The sequence below is a fragment of the Struthio camelus genome, chromosome 2 (genome assembly GCF_040807025.1).
Source record: "Struthio camelus isolate bStrCam1 chromosome 2, bStrCam1.hap1, whole genome shotgun sequence".
Classification (NCBI taxonomy): domain Eukaryota; kingdom Metazoa; phylum Chordata; class Aves; order Struthioniformes; family Struthionidae; genus Struthio; species Struthio camelus.
This window is the reverse complement of record NC_090943.1, coordinates 35,213,494-35,240,651: the sequence shown is the minus strand read 5'-3', so window position 1 is coordinate 35,240,651 and position 27,158 is coordinate 35,213,494. Positions and strand designations below refer to the sequence as shown.

Here is a 27,158-nt window from a genome sequence, read left to right as displayed (position 1 = left end):
CCTTGAGTTGTGTAGATAAATAACACTTGTTTTTATCTTTCATGATTTTCTATTTAAAGTAATCTTCAAATTGGCCAGGAAGAGGACAAAATCCTGAAGCCCTGTTGGGTTGTACTTAGTGCAGGAACATAGAAGAGCAAGTAAACAGTAGCTTAAGGTTCTGTTTTGACAGTTTCCTAATTCTTAAGGCTTTGAGGACCAATTCACTCCCCTGAAATAGGACAGAATAGTTCCAGCCTTTAACTGGAGGAATAATTGTACAAGGTATGGAATTTGGAATTGCCAGACTCAGAGGTTTGAGAGCTGTGTCTTGCTTTTCTCTTTCAATACCTTGCCAGTTCTCTGCAGACCTCTTGTACTAAATAGCAAGCTGGGGTCAAGTGATGTAGAGACAGCTAGAGCAGATTTCCTGTTAAAAGGAGAATATTTTGTTGCCTCTTCTTCAGAGGTGAATTACAGGAGTCAAAAGTTGCCTTCATTTTTCCTAATATATCAGTGACTCATCTTTATTCAGCAGTGCAGAAATGAATTGTTTAACACAGAGGCTAAATTTGAATATCTCAGTGCATCAGCTGAATATTTAGAAATGGTAGAAGTGTTTTCAGAAATCAGGATAGTCAATGAATCATTAAAGTAAAGAATAAAAAGGGTCAAATACCTAAAAAATATTATTTCAGAGCTGGATAGATCTACTAACAGATTTGTAGATCAATGTGTATAGTAATCACGTTTGATTATTTCCTAAACTCCTTTCTCACAACACTGCCACACAACTTTCCTAACTCAGACTCTGCTTCAGATTTTTTCTGCCACCTCATCTCGGGTGGTAGCCAGGCAGGACCTTGGACCCTGTTCCATGTCAGGGAAACCTTATCAGGCTCCAGAAATAATTTCATTGTATTGTATACCTTGTTCAACCCAGATGCTTTACTGTTGCAAATACACTGTAAAAATAAAACTAATGGCTTATTGCAGCTATTTCTATACATTTTAGAATAAATGTCTGCATCAGAGATAATTATTTCTACTGGCAGTTATACACTGTTTGGATACAACTGTATAGACATAGGGGTGTCCCTGGAACATATAAGCCATTAAACCTGACAGTGAACCAAAGAAGTTACTTTACACCTGCCATATATGGCATCATCACCTTCTCTCCTACACCTATTGGCATTCAGATCATGAAGACTATTAAACATGGAGGATAACAGAAACGAAGCTGAAAAGAACCCTGAAAATATATTGTCAGGAGAAAAACCTTTCAGAGAAGAATAGCTCAAGTCAGTGCAGAAATAACCAAGCCACTGGAGAGGTAGTTTGGACCAGATACAGAGTGCCACATTTTCAAAGCTTTTATACTGCTGAATTGGACTTTTGTGCCTAAAGTAGCAGATGAAAGTAGAAATTGTGTCCACTAATCATTTTCAAAATCGGAAAAGGAATATAAACGGGCACCAGTCACCTGGGCTGCCAGAGCCATACCAATAAATGTTTGAAGTAGGAATTAAGGATGGAATTTTCAAATACCCAGAAGGTTAACTGAAATGATCCATGGCAATGCAGAGAGGATCTGAAACTATAGCAGTCTGTACCATGCTGGAAAATCAACTCTAGCATATCTGCATTGTCCTTGGCTCTGCCATGTTTTAAAGCACAGAGATTAGCTTCAGTGAAGCCTGCTGAAGGATACAGTTAGAGATGACTGACAAGTGAGGCAATTGCCAACACAAAGGAGGCATGGAGAATTCTGACAGAAACAGATGAAGGAGAGAGAGCAGGCCATGCTCTTCTAGGATGCCTAGGCTTCAGAGAGAAATGTTAGAAAGTCCTTTTCCTGAGATATGCTAAGGCATATCAATACAAAGATCTGGGTTTTTTTGTTCTGAGTGTTACCTATGATTACAGAAGACTAAGCTTAAAGATCTCAGAAGTCCTTTATGTTGTTATACTAGCGATCTTCTCAAAGTTTCTCCATTTTGTAAATTATATTTAAACATTTTACGCAGGTATTTTTGTAATCCATTGTTATAATGTGGTACTTAAATGACTTAGTTTTCACTGAGCACAAAGATCATTAGCACCTACTACTCCCTGAAAATCCATGGGTGCCTTTCCTTGAAAATACGTAGCTTGGAATCTAAATAGTCGCTATTTCCTTGACCAAACTGCTTCCTGACTAGCACTGCCTATTTTGGGGACTTTGATGTCACCATGCTGACCTCTGGCAAATATTTTGCATTGCTCCATTTTTGCTCCTCCTATCTAGTTTTCTATTTCTTGGCTCATATTCTGTGTTTATGCAAGCAGCACTTGACAGGTGACTTTGATTCAGCACTAATTATTTACTAGGTTGTAAGAATCAAATTAAGAATGAGGATGTAAGATTGTGACCAAGCTTAACGTGCAATTTAAAGCTGATCTCAGGCAATATTCACTTACATGAATACTTCCATTTTGGAAAGAGAAATGCTTACCTGTTCTGGCAAATCACCCCTTTTTAATGCAGACCAGGCCTCCTTGGCAGACTCACTGCCTAGCTGGCAAGCAGCCCCAGATTCACACCAAATTCCACAAAGGAGAAAATGCCAGCTTTTCATCATCTGAAGGAAAGCTTCAGAGTACAAGCTTTCCTCTTAAATTGCCATTCCCTTTAAATTCCAGCTCAACAAATTGCAAGAAAGAAGCACATACTTCACACTCTGCAAGAAAACTGCCCAGTATAAGTTTTTCAGCATGCTTGGGAGCCAACCAATCACAATGTTTTGTCAAATTCTGCTTCAGACTGAAATTCAAGACAGAGGAGTATATACTAGAAGATGTTAAATTTAGTCATTTAAAAATATTTTTGCACTTAGGACCAAATTCAGCCTTGGCCGCCACAGTCAATGAGAGCAGAAATGCGTCCTTCATTGAGGGGGTCCTGCTAGGCAGAACACACTGTGGACTGAACTTTGTTTTTTCCTCTGTACAATGCAGAGCATGACCCCATCTGAGATTAATTATTGCTTATTGTAGACCACAGCAAACCTGCTGTATCATGTAGAGCTAAGAGACGCTACAAAACCTGTAGACTGATCAGAGGGACCATAATGTTAGACAGACTTCTGTGTCCCATGGAAATATCCTGCCTGGCTGCTCCAAAGCAGCTGGAATGAAGGAAGAACTAAATCCCAGTTTTCAGCCCAAAGGGTTTTGTCCTTGAAGGAATCTTTCCTCATTCTCTCTGGATGCACAAGAACACCTAAATCCATGCAGTTACATTGGAAGTGAGCTACAAGATTTAGGTTACTGAACTCAAGGAAAGCTTAACCCTGAGGACTTTTTAAATCCAAATAGTGCCTCCTTAAAAAGAAAGCGGAGGAAAGAAACCAGGACCTGCCTTACCTCAACATGGCACTGAACGGGATAAAAGAAGTCCTTATGGCACTGAAGGCCACTAGAATGGACACAACAGCGTGGAATTCCTATTCTCCATGACAAAGAATTTGATGGAATATTCAACCCAATTTTCATACACTGGAAGTATGGAAGAGAAATTTACTTCCTTGGAATAACATACAAACCTTAACGTTTTAATGGTTTTTTTAAAATGAAGTCTATATATAAATGTATGTTTTAAAAATATGTATTTCAAATTATACACATGATCCATAGTAGGAAAAAATAAAATCATTTAAAGATTGTGACAGTGAATTTCAAGCACAGAATTACATCATCATCTCAAAAACACCAAGGTTTAGAAGTAAAGTCTCTTTTTTAATTATCTGAAACAAGCATTTCCTTGCATTTGTTTGGACAGGTGCCCATTCAATTGACAGCTTCTAAAATCACACGGGGAAAATGCATAGGGATAAGATGCATTAAAACAACTTATGCCCATCCTTCTTTTTTACCTGCCAGAAGGATTTCCATGTTTTCATTTTGGATTTCAAGGGAATCCAGCTGCTTAATCTCTTCTCACCTCTTGGGAAGATTTCCTTCCAAGGAGATAACCTAGGGTGCTTCTAATTAGCTCTACAAATGGTCGAAAAGTTTTTTTCTCAAAGCAACATGGAGATTTTATGCTTGTGACAAAAGTTGAGATCTCTATTTTTTTATATATATTTTTAATGTAAACTTTTAATTAATAATTTTATCTTTATAAAATTTATCCTTAGCTCTACCTCTATAATAAACTTTTTTTTCATCATTTATGGGAGGATTCAGTTGCCTAAGCAAAACCACATAGAGGCATTTCAGATAATATAGGAAATCCTGCCTGACCTCCAGGTGCCACTCAAGAAGTGTGGGCTCTCTGAGTTCTGTGTTATATCTACCGGTCCTGTGGAGATATCCTGGATATCCTAGGATATCTGAAATGGCACTAGGCACCACTGTTCAGAGAATAGCATTGGGTCAATTACCAATATGAGTACCTCGGGAAAAAAAAAAAACAATAATTATTATAATCCTACTTGTATTTGTGTGGAATTTTCAAATTGCTGTTTGAAAGTACTTCTGTAGAGAAGTTCAGAAGTATTCATCACACATTGATTGGGCTGATAGTTCATTTAAATTCTGAGCTCTTCCAAGAAAAAGAGACCTGGTTAATGGTTTCTTTGGTTAGTCTTCAAAATCAACAACCGCATGCAGGAATTTCCTGTGCCATGCTCCAATTATTTAAAGAAGACAAATCTGATAGTGTATTCTTTTCCTGGTTGCTCCAATTGCACTTATTAAGAGAAGAGTAAAAAGTTATCTTGATAAATAGATCACTTTTCTACAGGATACATGTAATCAAAAGCAAAATATGTCTATTTTGGGTGTTAACCTGTTTTTCTTCTCGGTGTTCAGAGATAAATTAAGTAAAGCAAGCATTTCCCATTACATATCAGAGCAGCTTCCCACAAAAGTTGGAGGTTGCTGCTAGTTTTACAATTACACTTTTTGTTCTGTGTTATTCTGATAATAAGACATACGAAGCAGTGAATTGCAGTATTGACAGGGCTTTGCCAAGAACAACATAAAAAAAGAAAAAGTTTTCAAAAAAGCCTGAAAAATGTTTATGAATTCTAATCTTCAGCACATGAATAAATACATCTGACAAACTGCAGAGTACCTTACAAAGGCCTTTCCCAACCTTTCTAATTTGAGTTCAATTACATGTGTAGTGTTTAGAAGCTCAAGTTCATCCTGCCAATGTTTTGAAACTAAGGTTGTACTACATATCATTAATTGTAAAAGTGAAGGGCAGATAATAAGTTATAATTATCCTATTAATCACTTGTAAAGAATTGCATTCAGGGAAGAATGCATCCTCAAATTACAATAATTGGTGGTTTGAAGGAACCCATTTTTTTCTCTCCTTGGCAGGAATACTGTTAGAGTTTGCTGTGCAAGGTCATGAATATTATGCTGAAATCAAGCAGTGTATGTGCTATGGGCCATGTGGTGTGGATTGCTATAAATCCATGGATGTCAATGGACATGTGCGGATTTCTAACTGCTAACTAGGTATCAAACTTCCTCATTAGTGTCTACTCCTCAGCATCACCTTTACTTATTTTCTTAAGTAACATCGGTTTCTCATGCTGAAGTTGGTAATGGCATCCTCTCTAGAGTCTTTTTCTCTTTTTAGCAGCCACAGTGCATATTTTCTCTTTGAAATTCCTCTGCACCAGCACACTTAATGCATGTCCCTGAAAACAAAGCTGTGAGTAAGAGCCCTTGAGAACAATGATTCCTGCAAAAGAAGTTTCAAGTTATTGATGATCGTGTCCTTTTTCAAGTGAATTATAAACTTTTGTCTTCGTTTCCAGTTATTAAAAGTCTCTCCTGGAATGTGCTTTGCTATATTTTGCAAACAGGTAGATTCAAAACTGATACAATTTCCTAGGCTCTAGTTACTCTATTAAGAAATGGAAGAAAGTCTTAATTCCAGTGTACTTATCCTGTTCCTATTTCTCACAGTAGGCGTTTTTTCTGAGATAATGGATAGCTACTGACAGGAAAAGCGGTGGTCAGGTGTGGTATAGTATTAAAATAAAACAAGGCCTTTTTCATAAATGGGTAGCACCACCAAATGGCCATAACTGGATAAAGGGAGCCTGGCACCTAACATAGGAAGACACATTGTATCATTAGCATTATTTACTCAGTGAGCATGGGTTTAGAAAGGCTCTTAAAGCCTGGAGAAAGTACTGCATCCTAACAAGGAAGATCACGAGGGAGGATGTGAATGATAGTGTGCAGGAACATAAGCTGATCAATACAGCAACAGGCTGCATTCCCTACAGTTTTCAAATGCCTCAGGTTAGGTTTCTTAATCCATAAATAAGCACCTAAATAAAAGGTCCAACACTGTGTTGAGCAGCCCTTTCAAAAGTGCATGCCAGCATACGCTCCTTGTGAGACTTGTCAAAGGTGACAGCAGATAAAACCCAGTAAACTCTTTTTTTTTGTGAACATTTATATTTTTCCACACAGTATGAAAGATTTTCTGAACAAATCCAGCAGTCTTCACTTCTGTATCATTTTCTCTGCCTTTCTCTCCACATCAGACTTTTGTTAATTTTCAGGTCACCCTGCCTGCTTCCAAAAAGAAAATATGAGGAGCTATTTGACGTTGCTTACTTGTCAGCTGAGTTTCTTAAGACCAATATCTGCTCTTTAAGAGACTCAGTTATTCCTCTCCCTAAATCTGGTTCCCTGTAGCTTGTGAACATCACAGCTAGTTCTCAAGAGTGAGCATAACCTGCATAACGGTGTTATATAGGCTGCTGTAAATTTGTACCTAGGCTAACATGTAGTCCAAGATCAAGATTTCCTTAATCAGGAGAAGGAAAAAAAATAGCATAAGAATGAGCTTTTCTCCCTCTTTTTAATGATATTTAGAGAATTTACAAATTTTGTGGCTTAAAGTTAGGGGAAAAATTTAAAGTAGGGAAGGAAAGGTGCCTGTTCATTTCCAACACCAGTGACTCTGGTCTAGTCCTTCTTTGAAATTTCTGTGGCAGCTGAAGAGTCAGTGAAACTAAGATTCACTAGAAGAGTGAGCTTAAAAACTCAGCAGCTAAAGGGGGAAACATTTCTAACAGATAGTGACATCTATTCATGTCTACTATTGACAGCAAATTTGAGGAAAGGATAATTCTATCAAATCTCTGTGGCCTTCAACTGAGTTTGAGAGCCTTGAGAGTTCGCTAAGAAAAAATAAAGAAAGCTGTTATTCTATTCATTGTATGTATAATGTAAAAAAAATAAGCATAAAAAACCTTTTTCATGGTGGGTCATAAAGATGGAAAACAAAGATTAACAAAGGCATTTAGAAAATCCTTGGTAGGTTATAGGCAATTTCCACTGGAAGATACAGTACAGATACATCAGTCTCACAGGTATGAAGTCTTGAACTTGAAGATAGCTACGACATTAGCTTGCAATTTAGCACTAATTAATACATTTGATTGGAGAGATTGTTTAGCTGTTGCCATTTCCTCTGGGGGAGAGGGAGGGAACCTAATACCACACCTTATAACAAGATCTCACAAATTATGGCAAGAGAACCTTTGACAAATTCACAGTTTACAGTTAAAAACATTTATCCTTACATAACTGATTTTGTCTGCATCTTCAGTAGGTTTATTGTTATTCTCATGACACTTACAGGAGAAATGATATTCCAGTGGACTACATAACCTTTTTTCACTGACATGAACGCTTACCTTCTGTTATTGTACATAAATAGCAGATACTCATGTTTACCTGGTGTGATGATCCATACTCAAAAACTTTTTAATAGTATATTCAGTATTTTATAACTCCTGGGCACCCAATTTAAACTACATGTAGCCCAACTTGAATCTTCATTTTTGTATCAAAAAATTTTTTTTGATGTCTTTGACACGTTTTTATCACTGTCCTTCAATTTCAAGAGCCTCTGAAATTTGTTCTTCCAGACGGCAGTTAAAAAAATTGTCAAAATACTGCAAAAAAATGTTCCTTTCAGTATTCAGTTTCTAACATTACCAAGTGCCTTGCAAAAGCTCATTTTTGCATGCTAGTTGGCTGAAAGTCTGATCCTGGTAGATGCTATGCACATCAATGATGACCACTGATGTCAGGTCTGGTACTGAGCACAACATCATCAAAACTAATTTTAAGGTATTAATTCTTACTCAGAACTGGGAATAATTTAGGTAAATACTAAATGATTCATATAATCATCTTATTTAGATGTATTTATCTAAACCAAAATAGGCTTTCAGCTCATTTGAGGTCTGCTCATTTCCAAGATATGTACAAACGGTGTGGTTTCTATACCCAACAAAAAAAGTCTGCTGCTATTGTTTACTAAAAGAAAATCAAAGCTAGGAATTTCATCAAACTTGGATCATTCTCTCCACTTTCAATGATTTGTGTTTTACCTCATTTCCTAAAAGGGCGTTTATACAGGCTTCAGATGCATCACAGATGGCAGTAAGGTCATGTCCTCCCTCCAGTGCCAACACGACACGGCCATCCGCTAGCTTCAGCAATTGCTTGGTTAGGTGACCAAAACCTAGTATTCAAATACAGTAGTGCAAATAATTAAAGCAGAATAGATATTATAGCCATGTTTCACATCTGCTACATGAGAATGTAGCAAACTCAAGGATATTGCACAGGGAGCATGGGATATATTTAGTCCAGTATCCTGTTTCTAACTGTAGCCCACACCAGATGCTTTGGAGTTAGGTATACGGAATTTTGTATGAGGCAGATGTGAGATAATTCCCTCATGCTAATCCCTAATAGCTGGAGATTAGTTGAAATGTGAGTTTGTCTCTCCCTTCTTACTGTCATTAATTATTACCACCCTGGATTCTCTTACTGCTTGCACACCAGTGTACCAAAACCCCATATTATTTAGGGATAACTGACACGAGCCTGGAGTAAGTCTCATGTCATCAATATGACAAATAAGACTTACAGTTAAAACATATTATAATTAAAAAAAAATCTTTTTTTTTCATTTTAGATGATGAAGTTTTTGTGCACAGATTGCTTCTTCCTCTGTATTTGGGGTTTAAGACTAATACACAGCCATGGACTGAAAAACAGTGGAAATGTTACATCTCAGTTCCACTCTGAAGTGCTTTTGGAGTCAGCACTAATAACTGGATCAGTAATTCTGATTCAAGGTTTTGTTAAAGGCTGAAACGGACCAGAATTTCCCAGAAATCTCTACCAGCATCCCTTGATCCTGGCCCACAGTGTTCTAAGATATTGTTCTTAACTTTCCTGTTTGTTCTGTTCTAGTTGCTCTGCTGCTGTTGGTCATTATTACTCATTCCGACGCATTTCGTAGCCTTGAAAAAAGCACTTAGAAGACACCTGCCAAAGCTCAAGCTCTATAAAGACAGGAAATTCAATATTTTTTTTATCATATTCCTGTGAAGAAGGTTGCTAGAAATTAAAAATTAAAAAAAAACTACAAGCATATTTTCTAGAGAAATTTTCCCAGACACAAGCTTAGGCCCTGACCCTCCAAACAAACAAATTAGTTCCATTTACTTGATAAGACTTTGTCAAGCACTTACATTACTCTTTTTAGAATAGAGACCTTAATGATACCAAATTTTTAACTGTTCTGAAAAAAAAAAAAGAAAAAATCTACTAGCTGCTTAATCTATAGATGATCACAGAACATTTGTGGCAAAATATTGTTTCCTTATGCCATCCCACAATCTTCTGTCTCAGAACTGCAGTTTTGATTCTAGCAAAGTAACTACACTGCAGTTCAAATTACATACAGGTTTGAAAAACAAATAAAATCTTAAATCTCTCATTTCAGTTCAACCTTTCTTCATGAACCTCTCTACAAAAGACCAAATTTAGATAGGATAATAAAAGTAAAGGAAGGAGTGGAATGAGGATAACCTTTGATCTTTAGCCAATTTCTACTTTCTTTTACCTACAGGATTTATTTCTGTCTGCATGTTACACATATGATCTTCAGATCTACAAGAAGAGAGTGCCAGCAGCATAAGTGAGCCGTACATACAGATTTTAAAGGAAATGAAGAAGAATGAATAGGCACAGACTTCTGACATCCACAAACTCTACAACTTACCCTTCAGGTCTATGAGAAGCCCAGCAGCACTTTTAGGACACCATTACCCCTCACTTTAAATAGATTCTGTTAAGAAAGGAAACTTCTACAGTATTTCCCCTGTATATTTTGAAAATATTATTTGGACATAAATGCTGTTGTAGCCATGCCTTAATTTGGGCAATATGTGTGAAGGCTGCTCAAGTGTATGTGGCAATAAATTTAAAGACCCTCTCCATGCCTTTTTCTTCTTTTAGACAACCATACACAATGTATCTAATAGACATCATTACAATGTTAGATTGTCTGCTGGCTTTCCTAATGGTATTGCTAGTACCAATGTTACAATAATAATTCCTGGCTGAGTCAGGAACCATGCAATGAGCCATACAGAAAGCATCTTTTCCAATAGAAAGCCCAGTAAAAAGATGAAGTGTTGCCAAAGCAAAGCAACAAGGTGGGGTCTTTTCTTTGGTGTAAATACCCAGAGAAGGTAAAGGTGACTTGCTAGAAGTGGAGGAGTTGACTTTAGCCAACAGAACCAATGTTGCCTATGACTGAATGAGTTATGGAAATTCTTAACAAAGAAAACTTGGATCCTGTGTCACTGTAGCAACCTAAGAATGATATTAGTTTCCTCAAAGAAAAACCCTAGAGTGCAGAAGTAACAAAGTGGGAAGAAAGGAATCTCATTCAAGTAATGGTTTTAAGACGGGCTGTGGTTCATGTCAAATAATTAAGAAAAACAAGAAGAAAATAGTAAAAAGTGCCATGAAAAGAATCAGTCATCTACCCTGATATAAGGAGGTCTGATGTCCCCGACCCACTCCAGTATGAGAAAGGAGTTGGACAAGCATTTTGAATCCTCAGTCTTCCAACTTACATGAATCTTCAGAATTCAGCAACAGCAGCTCTTGGCTCTTCTGCTTGACGGAGAGCAAAGGTGCCAGCTGTGATGCTAGCTTTAAAAAATTATTTCTGTTTGGATTTACTATATTCTGAAACTGTATGCTTTTTCTGTGGTGCATAAGATTTATAGGTTAATGACATTTTATAAAAACATAAAAAGTTCAAGCATAAAAGAAAAGCCATGCTAAAACATTAGTGTTTGATTTTGAATCCAGCCTTATATTAGCATTCCCTTTTTTGAGGCTCTAATTTACTGGTGCAAACGCCTTCAGTCCATTTAGAATCTGAGTCCCTGACTCAATAAGAGACACCTATTACTTAGACCTTGAAATAGCCCAAGTAGTATCCACAATTATTTGTGTCCATGAGTATGGATACAAAAGTCGCATGCCATTAAAAAATGAAATAGCATTTAAAAATTCAACTATTTCTGTCAATAAGTGAAAAAAGATTAGATATTTTGGGGTATTTATCAAATGTTGTTGTAAATGTGCTGTCTCAGTGACTTTGTGCTTCAGAGAAATGGCATGATTTTTTAAAATTAGGCTCATGTTGTGTGCCAGGAAACTGTGAGCATGGTTTTGTGCCAACAACTATTTTCAGACATAATTTTAGTAATTTAAATGTTAAAAGTACCTGTTTCCTTCACAGATCCAGTATTTAGACATCCAGGATGGAATTTGCAAAAGCACTTAATATTGGCTTGCTATGATCCTAGTGAAGACAATGATAAATGTTCAATTTACACAAGGAACAGCACTAAAATGCTACTAAGTATTTTTTGAAAAAACTACTTGCTAATTGCTTTACATTTTGCTGATGAAAAACAGTGGATGCACAACTGTGCCTCTAAGCAAAAAAGGAGATCAGATTATAACTGAAAAGATTTAAGACCCTATTCAAATATGAAAAGCACAAAATGCAGTAAGCCTTTTTCGAAAACCTACAGTTGTGTACATTATATACAGAAGAACAAAAAGGACAAAAGCTAAAGACCATTTGAAAAATCTTGCTACTTTGTAAGTACTAACAAAAAAACTGATGCAGCAAATTTACCATAGCATTTGAGAAATACCACTGTATGGTTTTTTTCTGACTTACTATTTACTAACCTGAAACAATTTTCCAAGAGCCAGATTTCTAAAAATTGCTGCCCCTTTTTCATCTGTGCTCCTGGATGCAAGTAATTGTGACAGAAGGTAACATTCGAATCTGAGTTGCAAACTGCAACTCAACCATTTAAGTAACATATTGCATACAAATAATACACAAACAGTCATATACTCATAAACCTGGAGTAGCATAACTAAACTATTATGTTACGGATTGCAAATTATAAATTTCATTTTCTAGTGTACAATTTGAGCTTTTGTGTTATTTTTTATTGTTCTATATTGGGAAAATACACAGCATTGAAGCCATTATCTGATGACTTTTGAAGTGAAAATATAAACTTTTAAAATGAAAACATTTAACATATTCTTTATTTATACCCTTTTCCCTCCTCCAATACTATTTGTGGAGTAGCTACAACATTCAGCCTTATATTAGAGAATACTTTATTGCAAGAAGGCAAAAAGAGAGAAAACTAATACTATCAAGCTGCCAGACTATTATTAAAGGACATAATGTGCTGATCATATGGATTAACATCTACTCAGTTTTAAGTCATCTTTTAGTGGATTGTTTGATGTCCCAGTGTAATAGTAACAGTCCAAATTTTTTTTTTTTTAATTTTATAGCAGACTACCTCTGCCTGTGCTCCTTCTAGTTCTGCCAAACAGCAAGGAATTACGTAGGAGAGTCTTCTTACCATCCCATTCTACCAAAGATGCTGAAGCAAGTGTAGTCTACTTGGACTTACTTAAAACCAAGAAAAAATGTTCAAGCCTATAAAAAGAGATCACCAAGGTATTCCAATTTTTTTCTGGGGTATCCTTACTCTAACAACCTGAAATTAAGAGCAATTAATAGACAGCAGGTAAAAAAATGTTTGAACCAGGTCAGTTCTCCTCCAACGGATTCATTATACAATTTTATTTTGTACTATGGCTAGATGAGATAAAGCTAACGAGTCAGAGTTTGTACATATAGCCTCTCATTTTGAGAAGGAAACATCTGAGAATGAAGATTACTTGTAAACTTTTTCCTCTCATCCTTTCCTCAGGAGACAGCAAAAAGAAACGTATGGGAGGGGCGCACTCAAGCAAGCCTTGCAGCACTCCTGGTCTGCATATACCATAATATACACTACTTGATTTGCTCATCAGTGAATGTGCAGAACCCCAGCTAATGGGGATTAAAATTGCCTCAGAAGAAGACAGACCCCTTCCCTCTCCCCCACTGCACATAAGGAGAGCAGATGTGCAGTCCTGTACAGTCTCTCTTTGGGTGACGGCAGGCTTAGCAGAGCCATTTCACACAGGGGAGGTGGCTGGTGGAAGAACAAGGACATCTCAACCACTGAAAGGATGGAAAAGCTTTGGAGAAAGCCTCAGTGAGGCTCCTGCTGCAACAGGGCCCCAATAGCTCTTCCAGCTTTACCATCTTAAAAGCTAAAATCTGACCCTGAATTACAGGCAGGGTTCTGGTGAGCTCCTCTGGCTATTCAGAGCAGTCTGAGAGGAATACACCCAAAAACACAAAAACTCCACAGTCTCTGTCCTGGACCTCCAAGCACGTATTTAACTATTATTTACCATTTAATCATGTCATTACTCTGTAATTTACTTGAGAATGTGTTTTCCTCTCATTAAAACTGTTGCAGTGATCACTGCCAAAAGTCTACCCACCAGTGTTCTGTGCTCCTTCCCTGTGGTTCCTTCGTGACTATTTGATTAATTTTCACTGATATTCTTCCAACAATAGCATCTAAAATTAACTGGGTCAGTTTTTACATAACTTCCTGAGTCATCAGGCTACGTGTCCTAAATAAATATGTCCATACAGGAGTCAAATGATAATTTACCCTTCCAGCACTGGCTGGAGCCAGAACATTTTGCAAAGCTTGTGTTCTATGATAAGAAAACATGTTATATTTTCAAGCCTTAATTCAACACCTTTTATTCACTCAAAACTTCATTTGGATTAAGTCAGAGGTCTGACTTAGTTGGCAGGATCTGGCCCTGAGTGAGGGGGAAGGGGAGATTTCAATGCCAAATACATTCTTACGAAAAACATTTTCCAAACAGCAGACGTTATGAATGTTAGCATTAAGGTACCTGCATTTAAAAGGAAAATATCTAGCCTCCAGGCATTAGCTGCTGATTTCTTGCTTTTAATACCATAGAAGGAAGCTCAGTAACACTTTAAATTACGTGTCTCAAGCAGGCATTTAATTTAGATTAAATTAGACAGTAATTGTATGTTAAATAAATACTAATGGTCTTAGAAGCACATTTTTTTATGGATTAACAATTTACGTAATAGATGTTTTTATTACATGCCTGTTAGTCCTACAGTAATATGTTTTTCATAATTAACTGCTCTCTAGCTGCTACACTGAACAAAACTTACTAAATCTCTACTAAGGACATGTACTCAAGGATACGCAGGATGCCTTCCTGAAAACCAAACATCGCAAACCTGTCTCACCAATTATGCCCTGGGAGGACAGCGCAGATAGAGAAGAAAAGGCCACCTTACCAGCACACAGAAGGATGATCTGGACATCTTCCACTCTTTAAAGATATGAAGGCAAGTAGATCCCATAACTGATCACATTTGCATAGTCCTCCAGGAAAGAGGAACTTGTACACCTCCGCCACGTAATGGCAGCACATAACGGCCATCTGACAAGATGCTCATCAGAGAAAACACAAGAAGGAAAAAGCTTCCCCAAAACTGTTCTGCCAACTCATTCATGCTAAAAAAGGGTTTTACTTTATATCTTATATTAGCAGGTAATAGGGATTTTGCATCATCCAGGAAAGGTAATGGTAGCGCACAAAATGAGGATTATGCATTTAGAACTGTTGTAATGCTCTCATGTGGATTCAGAGGGTAAAAGTCTACCACAGATTTCAGCTGCAGAAAATAAAACAAGAACCTCTGGATATTCCCAGAACTGGTAATGGCTGGACATTGCTGGAGCTGGAGCTCCATGGCTGGAGATATTTGCTCCATACCTTTCTTCTCATTTTCCTCCCATTTCCTTCACCTGTCCCCCATGTTACACCTAGCTCTAATAATAATTTCTCCACTGTCCTATCTTCCTCCCCCTTTTTTCATTTTTTTTCCAATGTAGCAAATCCTCTACTAGGTTAAACTGGAGAAGGAGCAAGATTATCCATTCTATGGAGTTTTTCAAGATTTTTTTCAGGAATATGTAGCTGTTCAGTGTCAGAAAGAAGAAACTTAAGAGGGAAAAGGTAGAACTGCAAATAGCTTGGTGGCATGTCAGAAACTCACATTCAGATCTTTCTTCTAAATCAGGCTGTTGGTTTTTCCTAGTGGGGGGAGTGTTGTTTTGAAAAGAGATTAAAAATCCCTCAAAAGGGATTTTGTGGGGTGTACCTTAATTACCCTGATACGCATCAGCTCAAAATCTGTCTCACCTACTGTGAAATCTGCCAAGCGGATAGTGCAATTTGCAGCACTGATATCATGATAGCTTCTTCCAAATCTGATCAGGTTGTTTGGTTTAAACTGATATACAATATACACATCTGCTGATATAACTTACAGATGATTATAGGTCCAAATCTAAGTCCAGACTCAGTAAAGGGTTGACTAGAAAACAAGACATCTACTAAAAAGAATATTCAAAGTATGAGGAATTTGTTTTTAATCCACACTGGAAAGAAAATCAGGTACTAATATTGACTATCCAATTAAATCAGACACCTTGATTAAGTCTGGAAAAGGTTATTATAATGCTACTGCCTATAAAATTAACTCGACATTTTTCAAACACATGGAGTTTCTGCTGTTATAAATCAGTATAGCTGAAACATGGGCACGGAGCTATGACTGAAAACAATCTGATGGGAAGATCTAGCCTTATATTTTTTCTAACTGATGAAAAGCTAAGTTAATTTTGAATTAACTCAAGAGACTAACATAAAGGATCTGATTTAAAGCCCATCACTCAGAAGGTGAGAACTGATTATTGTTTTCTGAAGATGGTTTGCAAAATTCTGCCAAGAAAAGCATCATGGACTGAATGATCTTTCCAACATATACAGTTTCTCAGAGTCTGTGAATTAAGACTCTCACTCTGTCATTTACTGACCCTGTCACACCAACAAATCACATTAAATTAAGGGTTAGTTCCTTAGCCAGTGATCACCAGCATATACCGTTATCTAAAGAGCTGGCCTCCAGATGCAGCTCATTCATCATTCTAACAGTAGGGGCACAGACACAATGGGCATATTAGGAATGGGTTCTTATAGTTGGATAGAGTTGAGGTAAATACTAGATTTCCTAACCAGTTCAGTGTCAAGTCTACTAGCGAACTCAGTGTAAGTATCAGAGGCCTAGTGCCTCTCAGGATTTGGATCATGTTGTTTAATAAACATCATTTCATAATATCAGGAGGGAATAAGGCGGTGCATTTTTAAAGGATTACTGTACATCGTGAATAGTTACTCACATTCCCTCTGGCCTTGTGCCCATTAACTCCACCTGACACATACCATAATCACCCAGAAATGCACTGCCTGTCACCACTTATTGAAAAGGTAAAGTGTAAAACTCACTAAAGCAAATGGTATTGAAACTAGGTTTGGGTATGGCTCTTTACAGTCTTCTGATTATTTGCAATTTCCAACTAGAATACACTGAGCAACTTTCTATTATGCTATTGTTACAAAAATGTGTAAGAATAAAGGATGTGATTTCAGTCCATACAACAGGTCCTTTGTGCCTCTTCATACTACTAAAAGGATATACAGATGCTTGAAAAGGTGGGTAAAACCCCACAGTGTAAAAGAAACCGTAGCTACCATCTGATGGCTCTATACAGCCTCCTTCCCAGACAGACAAGTCATATTAGAACCTTGTCACACATGTCATCATATAGCAGAGCTTGCAAGATCCTTAATCTGCTGAGAGCACAGAAAAGGTGGCAGAGAACTACATGGGCCTCAAATGAAGGCAGGCATGACATCACTTTACTCTGAGTCACAGTCAGATAAACACAATAGAAAATATTTTTACTTGCTATTTGCCAAAAACGAAATTTGTGGGCGTATCCTCATCACATCTATGTAAGATTTTTAAAACATAAGAGTAAGAGTTTTTCATTTTTTATCAGCCTTTTTTTTTTTTACAGACATTAGGGCCAGGTTCAGCTGCTGCAGGAACAAGATGACTCCATGTGCAAAGGAGACTGTGATCTGGAACAGTGTTAACTGGAGTAGAGTGACCTCAGTTTTCCAGAAAATCTTCTCCCCGAATACACCTATAAGAATAAAATCTTCCTTTATAATAACTCTTCCCTGTCCTTCCAGTCTTCTGAAATACTCATTTCTCAGAACAATCAACCCATTCTGTGGGCTTCTGCAGCCAACTGGTGATCCATTAACTACCACTTGGGAACTGATGCTCCAGAAACTCTCCTGGAATTCTTTACCCAGTGGGTTTCCACCTTTTCAAACGATGAAATAAGAATGAAGTTGCCTCCTTGCAAGGCCTGAGTGAAAAATATCTTTAGATAGCTGAGCAGTTATACAGCACTACTTTATGGATTTTCTCAGAGCAAGGAACAGAGTACCTCAGGAATGACCTGATTTTTAGGATCTGTAGATAATTAAATGGCCTTTATCTCTCCTGTCACCATAGAGTGAGAGCAGTATCAAAGGCCTGGTAGACCTAAAATAATCAGAAATCTCCTTTCAGCAATAGAAATATCATGACAAACAATGAAAGTTCTGTGCTAAACTCAGGCCTACACCAAACTAACCAGTGTCAAGGTAACTTGACGATTTCAGATGTTGTTTTAGCTGTATTACCACAGCCATCTTAATCATTCTCCCTAAAAGTGGGAAGTTCAAAATCAAACAAAAATCAATCAGTCACTCTATGAGGATACCGTTTCTTGAGCAACATCAGCAATTTCTTTTTCAAGGAAAAGCCATATATTAGCTTTTCTAAATGGAGACACTGAAAATCTACCACTAGAATAGCTACTGTTTCTCCCTGCAGAGTTTTAACAACTGGAAGTAAAAGAACCTGCTGTCAGAGCAAAGCTCAAAGCTCTCTAGCAGCTCCATATACTTAGAAAATAGCATATACTGAAACACAACATGAGGACTGCATTTGTTCTTCTTTTTAACAAAGCTGAAGAGCCACAGCAGCTGAAAGCTTGGACAAAAATTATGCAAACATAATAGAAAATCCACTTACAAACCTTTGACAACAAAGGCTTTTAACTGTTGCATGACAGATAAACAAAGAAGCTCAACAAGGAAAAGTATCGAATTCAGAACAGCTCCACATATCAGAACATGTGGTCATACCTACAGAGAAGGAGGCACTTCTCAGTCATTCTCAACTTTGGCAAAACCACTGGTTTCATTGATCTCCATTTCAAAAGAAATGTTCATGAACCAAAATTCTAGGATCTTCCCACTGTTCCGATCTAAATTTTACAGCTGCCTACTATAGTATGGTAATTAATCAATGAATATTAATATAATTTAATACAATTGTGTATTAATATAACTGTGTATTAATATTTAATATAATTATGTAGTATAATTACATGAGAGAGAAAGAAGGAGAAAGAAAACAGGTTGAGACATGGGAGAACTGGGAAAAGCATAAAAGTGTGTGGTGAGTCAATGGATAAGATTATCTTATTAAATAAGATAACAAATAAGTGTGTATTTGTGACTAAAAGACAGTATAGGCATGTAAGGGAAATTACTGGATGCTTTAGCGAATGAGTGAATGAGTAAGAGGAAAAATGAATGTGAATTTGAAACTAAGCAGTGTCAAAGAATTAGATACTGTTATGACTATCATGATGGTTAGAAAGTAAAGAGAGCAGAGAAGGTTTATGCCCTTATTTCTGCAAATAAATCCAGAACATCTCTGAATTCTCCTATAGGGGTATACTTTCGTGTCCTTTGTACATAGATGAACTGTGAGGTGGTTCTGCAGCTATACTAACACAGAAACAATTTAATGTTTAAGGTAGTGAACTCTGGACACATTCATGAATGCCTACCAGCTCAATGAAGGTCTAAATAGGCAGCTGGCACTGAATTGAAAGCACCGTGTGTTTAGGGTGACGGGTTAGTATGTGTAGGCAAAAGTGTGTAGGTAACACTCATAAATAAGGGAATAAAGGGAGTATTTAAACATGCAGGTATCTGATAACAAGCTGGTGTCCCATGAGCAAGCACATCACATGCTATTTATCCAGACATACTGTGACACTATGATAGAGACAGAAACAAAATCTGAAGTAATCCCACAGCTACAAGGGCTTTATACCACTGGAACTGTGGGCAAAATCTGGCAAAGTAAATGCAAATATTTCTGTTCCTTTAACTGCAATAAAGTAAGTTTAGAAATTGTGAATGGAAACCACAGTAAAGTGCAAATGCATATTTGGAGATCTGTGTTTTACCAATCAGAACAGAGATTTTACAGTGAACATACAACCATTTCCTGAGCCCATCTAGACTCAAAGACTCAGTAGCAATTTCTATTTCTAAGTTTTAAGCTACCTCTGTGTCTTCCCATACTATGCTTTATTTTAGTGAGTCATCATAAATAGACTCAAGTTACCTTTCTATATATGTGACTCTGTAAAAGAAGCAGAAAGCACAGCTTCCACCCCCCTCATAGACTCCATCCGAGGCTGCTTGCAACAGCAGCCAGCTCCAGTGCTGGAGCTAGATGTGGAGGTTAGACGTAGTTTAACCTGCAACTCCTCACAGTTCCTGGAAGGTTTTATAACGATTACCAGCAAAAACCATTTGTTTTCCTTTTGTCTTTCACCTACTGAGAACTCAAATAGTCAAATCGGCTATATTTCTTATAACACTTGCAAGGCCTTAGTGCTCAGATATCAGTAGAAAACATGACTGAGCATAAGTGTTTGCACATAGGTAAAGAGTTGATTTCCAAATTAAAGATGACTTCTAGTGATGGTAGCTATTAATAATACACATTTATTTAATGCTAAAATCTATACAATTCAGAGTAAAACCTGTATGTTGCCTTATTTCAGAGGTATGAAATCCAACAAGCTGTGCAACCAGCAGGCCTGATACATGTGTGAGTGAGTAGGTGTGTGTGGTGGCAAGCAGCCTGTGACGTAAAAAGCCATGGCTTTTTGGCCATATTATCCTGTTTCAGTTGCCCAAGAAACAGGCAGGAATAGTCCTTGTGATCCCCTAAGACGAGAGGAACACGGTTTTACGTCTTGCACATGCTGTACTGGGCCTTCCTAGGTCTTCATTGTGTCTGGAAATGCTCAAGAGAAATTTGGCTCAATTTGACTATTATCAGTTCTATTGGATTATTTTACAGCGCATATGATATAATGTTTGGATCAGAGCTTTGCCAGAATTTCTGCTGTGGCTCTTTGTGACCATTTGCAACACATAAAAGACAAAGAATTACTTTTGGCTTGCTGGTTGATTTTACTATGGGGCAATTAGAAAAATAAATATATTTTTATTTAATCTGAAATTATGACTGAAGAAACTAGAAGTGTAGAACTCCACAGTGCCATTTTTATATCAACACTTTTGAGAATGGAGCTTGTGCTGTTTAAGCTTGCAATTTGTTATGAAAAAAGGATAACTGATATACAGAAAAAATGCAACAGAACATTTATTTTTTGAGATTGTAGGCAAACACTTAGAAGTGCTGGTTTATGGTTGCAATTTTAAACTTACCCTCTCAGTAATGAGGAAAGCAAAGGTCCAGAATAGTAGATGTTCATGTAATTAATGATTCTATCATAAAAAATATGCAAAAGGAGTCTGAATAAAGGTTGTGCAAGCAAACGTAAATCTCACTTGGCCTTACTTCAGAGCAATTGACCTTATAACCCAAATAATGTTCCTTTGTGCAAAGTTTTTATATGCAATTTCTGGATTTACTGTTTCAAAGAAAGAGAGTGTAAACAATTTCAGCTGAACTTAAATTGAACAACCCATTCATCCTACAGCTGGATGAAGGTTTTCGCCAAACTGGTAAACTTGTTTTGGAAACAGTCTCTATCAATGCTGCTTTCAGATCCAGCTTCAAAACATTCATTTATTTAGTTTCATATGCTGCTGATATCTTAATTAGGAATGAAATGAGGAAAATAAATATATAAAAAAAATTAGCAGTTCATTGGCTAGCAGAGAGTATAACAGGAAAAGCTAACGACACTTTGCCAGCCTGAGGGTATTACCTTGTCAGTCATCAAAATACTGTTATAAATAAAAAGTTTTGAGAACTTCTCTAAGAAAAGGGCAACATAAATGTAGTGGCTGCCACTCACTCTCCCTCTTATTACCTGAGATCTTAAACTTTTGGTAGTTCCCTTTTCTATAAACAGAATATCAGGTCACATTTTAAAAAGTTAAATACTCAGAGCACACACATCACTCTGATAAGTGTGTTCTAGGTGGCATCTATATTGAAACAGTGACAAATCCCTTTGCTTGATTAAAAATGTTAAAGCCTTTATTGGACAATTTACAAAAAATGAAAATGTATTATCTACATCAGTAGTGTACATTAAACATCTCAAATTATCCAGCTCCAAGAGGAATCTTGGCAAACTCTGAAGTCCATATGTGGGAGAGGCAAGTTTAGCACATAGTAAATATCCCAAAATATGCAATTAACCCTGAGATAGTCTTCAAATCTCACTTAAACTGGTAGGCTTTTTTGGTCAGCTACATTTGGAGAACTTCAGTTTGCTGAATCAGCCTCTGGTTGCGCCACTGACCATGTAAGGGATGTGTACTTTCAATTCAAACACCAAGGTTTGGTGTTTAAAGTTAGGACAGCATTAAGACGTTTCAGGAGAGCCCAGAAGGTCTCAAACTCTTTGGGAAGCTCTCCCTGCACTTAAGGTATATGTAAGTATAGCCAGCCTTTTATACATTATTAGAATTGGTTGAAGTATTTGTTACAAATAAATTATTCAGGTACTGCAGCCCTGCTTCATGTTCATAAAATTGTTTGGGAATATATCTATTTGCATTTGCCAAATGTTATGTTCGGCTTAGAGTTTGTCTGCAAACTGCTTGCTTTGACTGCTCACCAGCAATTATACATTTTATATCAATGCCCCAAAAGTGACATCCTTCAGTATCTGTTCTCTTAACGTATAACTGAAACTTTATACACAGCACAAGAGGTAATAATTAAGATAAAGTGATGTGTAGCAAATAGCCAGTTCTCTTGCTCACACAAATATCCAGAAATCTTGGAGAAGAAAGGCTACTCCTCACAACATTAATGAGAACAAAAATTAGAACCTGAGAATATTTCTCCATAGGAAATAACAAGTAACAAGAGCAGGGGTGCAATGAATGAGTTTTAAAAGTCAAAGAAATATTTACTGGAAAGAATAGCACTTGCATTCCTATCTACCTGGACCACTTGCCCCTTTTGCAAGCAAATGAGTCAATACAAATCAAGATGACTTAGTAGAAGAAAAGCAAATGGCCATTGTAAAAGTAAATGGCAGAGGAAAAGAGACACCACAAAGGCCCCAGTCAGGCAATTTTTTGCAGGCAGATTTAACTGGTTTATTCTGGCCAGACACCTTTAAAGTCAGACATGCCATTTCACTTAAGAAAACAGCAAGATCAGGTCTGAAGAGAGTAAAAAAAAATAGAATTGTAATTTGACCTGTTACGAAGTTCATATTTTGAAAAGAAAATAATAGAAAATGTGCATAGTTTTTCACGAGAATCAGTCTATTCTTCAACCAACCTCATTTGATAAACAAGGAGTGTTATTTTTTCCTTCACAGACATATTGCCATTGTTTTCATCTATTTATACTGACTGTCAAGGAGCCTTCCAGAAAACCGTGGATAAGCTGAGAGTTTATACAGTCCATACTCACTATCAGACAAATCATTGCAAAATTTCATTTTCTGCCTTGCATGTCGGACAGAACTGCAAGGCAGCCAGATACAGGTGTTCAGACATATTTAGGCATTCTTTTTCTTTCTTTCCCTTTTTAATACAATATTTTGTCATTTACTCTGGTGAAAACATTATGATTGGTAAAGTAAGACCAAGTAATAATTCTAATTTTTTAAAGCCTTTAAAGCATTTTTTGAGAAATATGGGAGTTTAGACAGCACATTTATTTAGTTTTAATTTTTATGCTGTCATACATCAGCACTGAAGTCCTGATTTAGAACACATGCAGCTTTCCTTTGAAGTTTTGCTTGCTTTTTTAACAATGGCAAAAAAGATATAAAGAAATTAAACAGAACCAAAAAATCATAAAATAGGGCTTTTGTGCTCTTGATTTATATATTGTTTTTTATGTTTATTTAAGAAAAAGTTTTATTCTCAATAATCTTTCATGGGAAGCTTTGCTCTGACACACCTTTATTCATCTAACCCATTTCGTCTATGCTGACCTTTCTTTTCTCTGTCTTATCCCCCCCCCCCCAATCTCTCAACAGTGCTTTTTAATTTCATTCAGTAACAAAATGAGTTTGTTAGAATTTTTTTGGAAGCAGAAAAAGTAGCAAATACACAGAGATATGCTAAACTGAGACTTCTGAATGAAAGCAATAAATATGCCAAATAAACAGGACCCAGGCATAAGTACAGATTCATTCTGCTGGTACTTGCTGGCCACCCTCTTCTGTGTCTGTATTGGCAGTGGTATATTTAGTCCTTTACACAGCTATGGCTTTTTCCAGAGCTGCATGCCGTTGTTCATTTTTTGTCCAGTGGGTTGTAATGAACACAAGCCAATGCTGTATTCATTTGTTCTGTGGCCAGCTTTTTCCTGTTACTCTCCCTCCCTTTCAACTCAAAGATTAAATAAGACACCCGGTCTTCATGCAGCGACAAAAACAGCACAATTAGCTTTATACTGTTTTTTTCCTTAGGTTCTTCCATTCTCTGGAAGATTTTAGTACATAGTGTCATCTAAAGGTACTGATGTCATGTGCTGCTGAGATTGGTTTTATTCACAGCCTACTTTCAAAACTTATTGAAAATAATGTCAAGTCAGGCCAAGGCCTAAAAGTGTCCGGATGTTTGAGGTAGAGTATAAAAAAAATCATAATTCTTCACCATCAGTCCAAATATGTATGTCCATATGTATGTATGTATGTATGTATGTATGTCACATCCACATATGTATGTCCTAGCACCAGTGTGTAGGCACAGAAGGATATACACAGGGCAGTAATGATAGCTGAGGTGGCTGGAGAAGCAGGGACTGATCTGTGGAGCTGGAGCTTGTCTGAGGTATTTCAGGCAGGTTAACAGCTCACTGTTCAGGAATTTTCAGGGGACCTCCTCATTTATGGTGTCTCTTACCTTGCCTTCATCATCTCATACCCATATGCTTCCTCGCTTCTATTACTTCTGACAGGGACATAGTGATGGTGCTGCATCTGAGGTGAAAGTCCTTTCTGTACTAGGGCTTGCTCATGTCTTAGTTCAAAATTGCAAGATCATTAGAATCTCATAAGACCAACACTGACACCCCAGATTTACATCAAACCGGCTTTTCCTAGTGAAGCTTATTGCAAAGACACTTTAATGTCTTAGTTCCACAGCACCTCATCTATAATTCATTTTCAGAGCTTATGTAAAGTTTGGACTAAAAATAGAGGGTTCTGTACTTTTTTTAAAATGGAATTTAGCTATCAGTTTTAGCAACTCAGGCTGTATTCATAGAATATTTGATTATGATTTCATTCATGCTCTCATTTTTAATGAAAAAACATGGCTTTTACACAACTTGGAGAAAATTCTACTGGTTGGGAAAAAACTTTTGTCCTTAACAGTCATAAGGATTCTTCTCCTCTCTCTCCTCTCCTCTCTTTAGCTAACAAAAGATTAGCTTTCTTGTTTCCGATAGTCATCTAGGCTACCTTCCACTCAATGGAGGGAGAGAAGCATTTCCGCAGGAAGATCTGTTGCATCACTTTCAGAAAGGGTGAATGACTATTCGGCATTAAACAGCTTTCTGTGTTGACTGTAGTGCACAAATGTAGACAAACAGCTTAGTGAGATGTATAATGTTCAGAAAGCTAAATTTAGGAGAGATGAAGCTCATCCATGGTTCTGAAAGACTATTTACATCAAGGCAAGTGAAATTTACTTTCATTTATCAAGGTCATACTCTGGCATCATTAACACAGTATCTTCAGTGAAAAGATAAATATGAAATTAGTGTTGACTTGCACTTAGATTAAGCTATCTATTCCCCTCTTAATACCTAAATAAAAATGTATCTTTTACTCTTGTTAGACATTTTGTAAGTTACAGAGCTCTGCCTTTAAATTCTTTATTTTTTTATTTAAGTAAATTATAATAGTAGCACAATCATATACTGTTACTATATTAATTATGTAATTACAGGCAAGTTATTTATAAAAATAATTTATATTCAATAATACTATATAATATAATATAATATATTCATAATAATCATTCACAGCTCTTAAAGTAGCATGGGTATTTTTATACAGAAATTATGGAAACGATATAAAAATTATGGTGGTTCTACTCCTCATAACATGAAAGAAGTCATATTAGCTTGTTATAGTAATAATCCTTTTAGCTTTAAAGCCTAGTCACTTATGAATACCTTGTAGAATATTTCCAGATTCATAAATTTGAAAATAATTACATGCAGACAGAGGATTTCTATGTCAAATTTTTTCCGTTACTCCCAGTAATAATTCCTTAGACTACACTTCTCCTTCTACCTCAAAATATTTGTTATCCTATCTACCCACTTTGCACCTTGCTTTCTTTGGCTAAGATACACATCATCAGCTCTTTTAAGCTCCTTTCAGTGCTTAGCTCACTCTTCCCCTACTGCGTTTTTATTCCACTTTTCTATTCCCTTGAGTATACCAGCAGTTCTCTGCTAATAACAGGCTAAAAACTTTAGATTTATTTTTAACTAGAACAGGTATGCATCTACCATGGCAGCTTTTAAGTATCCCACCCTTAAAAAAAATGAATTTGGTCATTTATCCAAGAGTTTTAGGTGTTAGGCCACCCGGCCAAAAGAACAGCTCCAGCTAGGAAGTCTAACAGCCAGCCTCACCATCTTCACACCTGAAATTTCCCAGGGTAAAATATAGGCCCTTGTCCGCCTCTGTCATGCAGATATTTGCTGCTCTCAAGCCTTTTCTTTTAGATTATCACAAATACCTATGCCAATTCAAAAGGGGCACATTTGAAGGAGAGGAATTATTGTCTGCTGTGGAGACCAAAATTGAAGCAAATGAAAATTGAATCTCTAGGGACATGTTCCAAAAGCGAAGTCTGCACAGATCAATCTCCAAACATAGTAAGTGGTGTGAGCCATTCATGTGGAACTAATACAGAGGGTACGTTCAGTAATATAGTGATATAATTATAATAAAATAAAAATTAAGGGTACAAATAGACGTTTGTTCTCTTGACTTTTTTGATTGTATGATCATTCCCGATATTCTTCTAAAGTAGACTCTTTACTAATCGAGCATCAATTTTCTTAAGAGTTAAGGAAACATTCAGAGCAAAGTAATATGTTTCCCAGATGCACTGTATCTTTCACTATAGTTTTACTAAAATAAAAAATACACACAGGTATAGAGCAAGGACATTGTTATCCAGTGCACTAAATGAGGTAGCTGAGAAAAGAATGACAAGAGGGAAGAGCAGATTCTGAAGAAAAAAACAGGTTACTGAAGATTAAACGTTTGACATCTGGTATACAATACTCTAATAGCAGTCAGCCAAAGTCATATGAGTGCTGTTGTGTTTCATATGAGATATATCTAGACCAATGCTGATTATTTACTCAATTACATGTATTATGTACATATTACAAGTATATGTCTTACCTTGGAATGAAGAGAAGATATTTTTCACTTTGTCTGTTAAAAAAACTGGCTGCTCCCACTAGGTGTGGCCAGTTCTGATGGCTGGCTTACACCATGCTAGAGGTGGCTGTATGAGCAAAGTGCGTAATGCTTCCTGTTATATTAGAAGGTAACCAGTTCCTT

General features: G+C 36.8%; 1 protein-coding gene across 15 annotated transcripts in view; it reads right to left on the bottom strand.

Annotated features, from left to right (window-relative positions):
• Positions 1-27,158, bottom strand: part of HDAC9 (histone deacetylase 9) — a 508,743-nt gene that overhangs the window by 24,631 nt on the left and 456,954 nt on the right. For 14 of the 15 annotated variants that reach the window (XM_068935036.1, XM_068935038.1, XM_068935042.1 and 11 more), the window contains one exon: positions 8,406-8,539. The exons of the other annotated variant lie outside the window; for it this stretch is intronic. In XM_068935036.1, the coding sequence (XP_068791137.1) occupies positions 8,406-8,539 (134 nt within the window). The remainder of the gene's footprint in view (positions 1-8,405; positions 8,540-27,158) is intronic. 15 annotated transcript variants of the gene reach the window in all.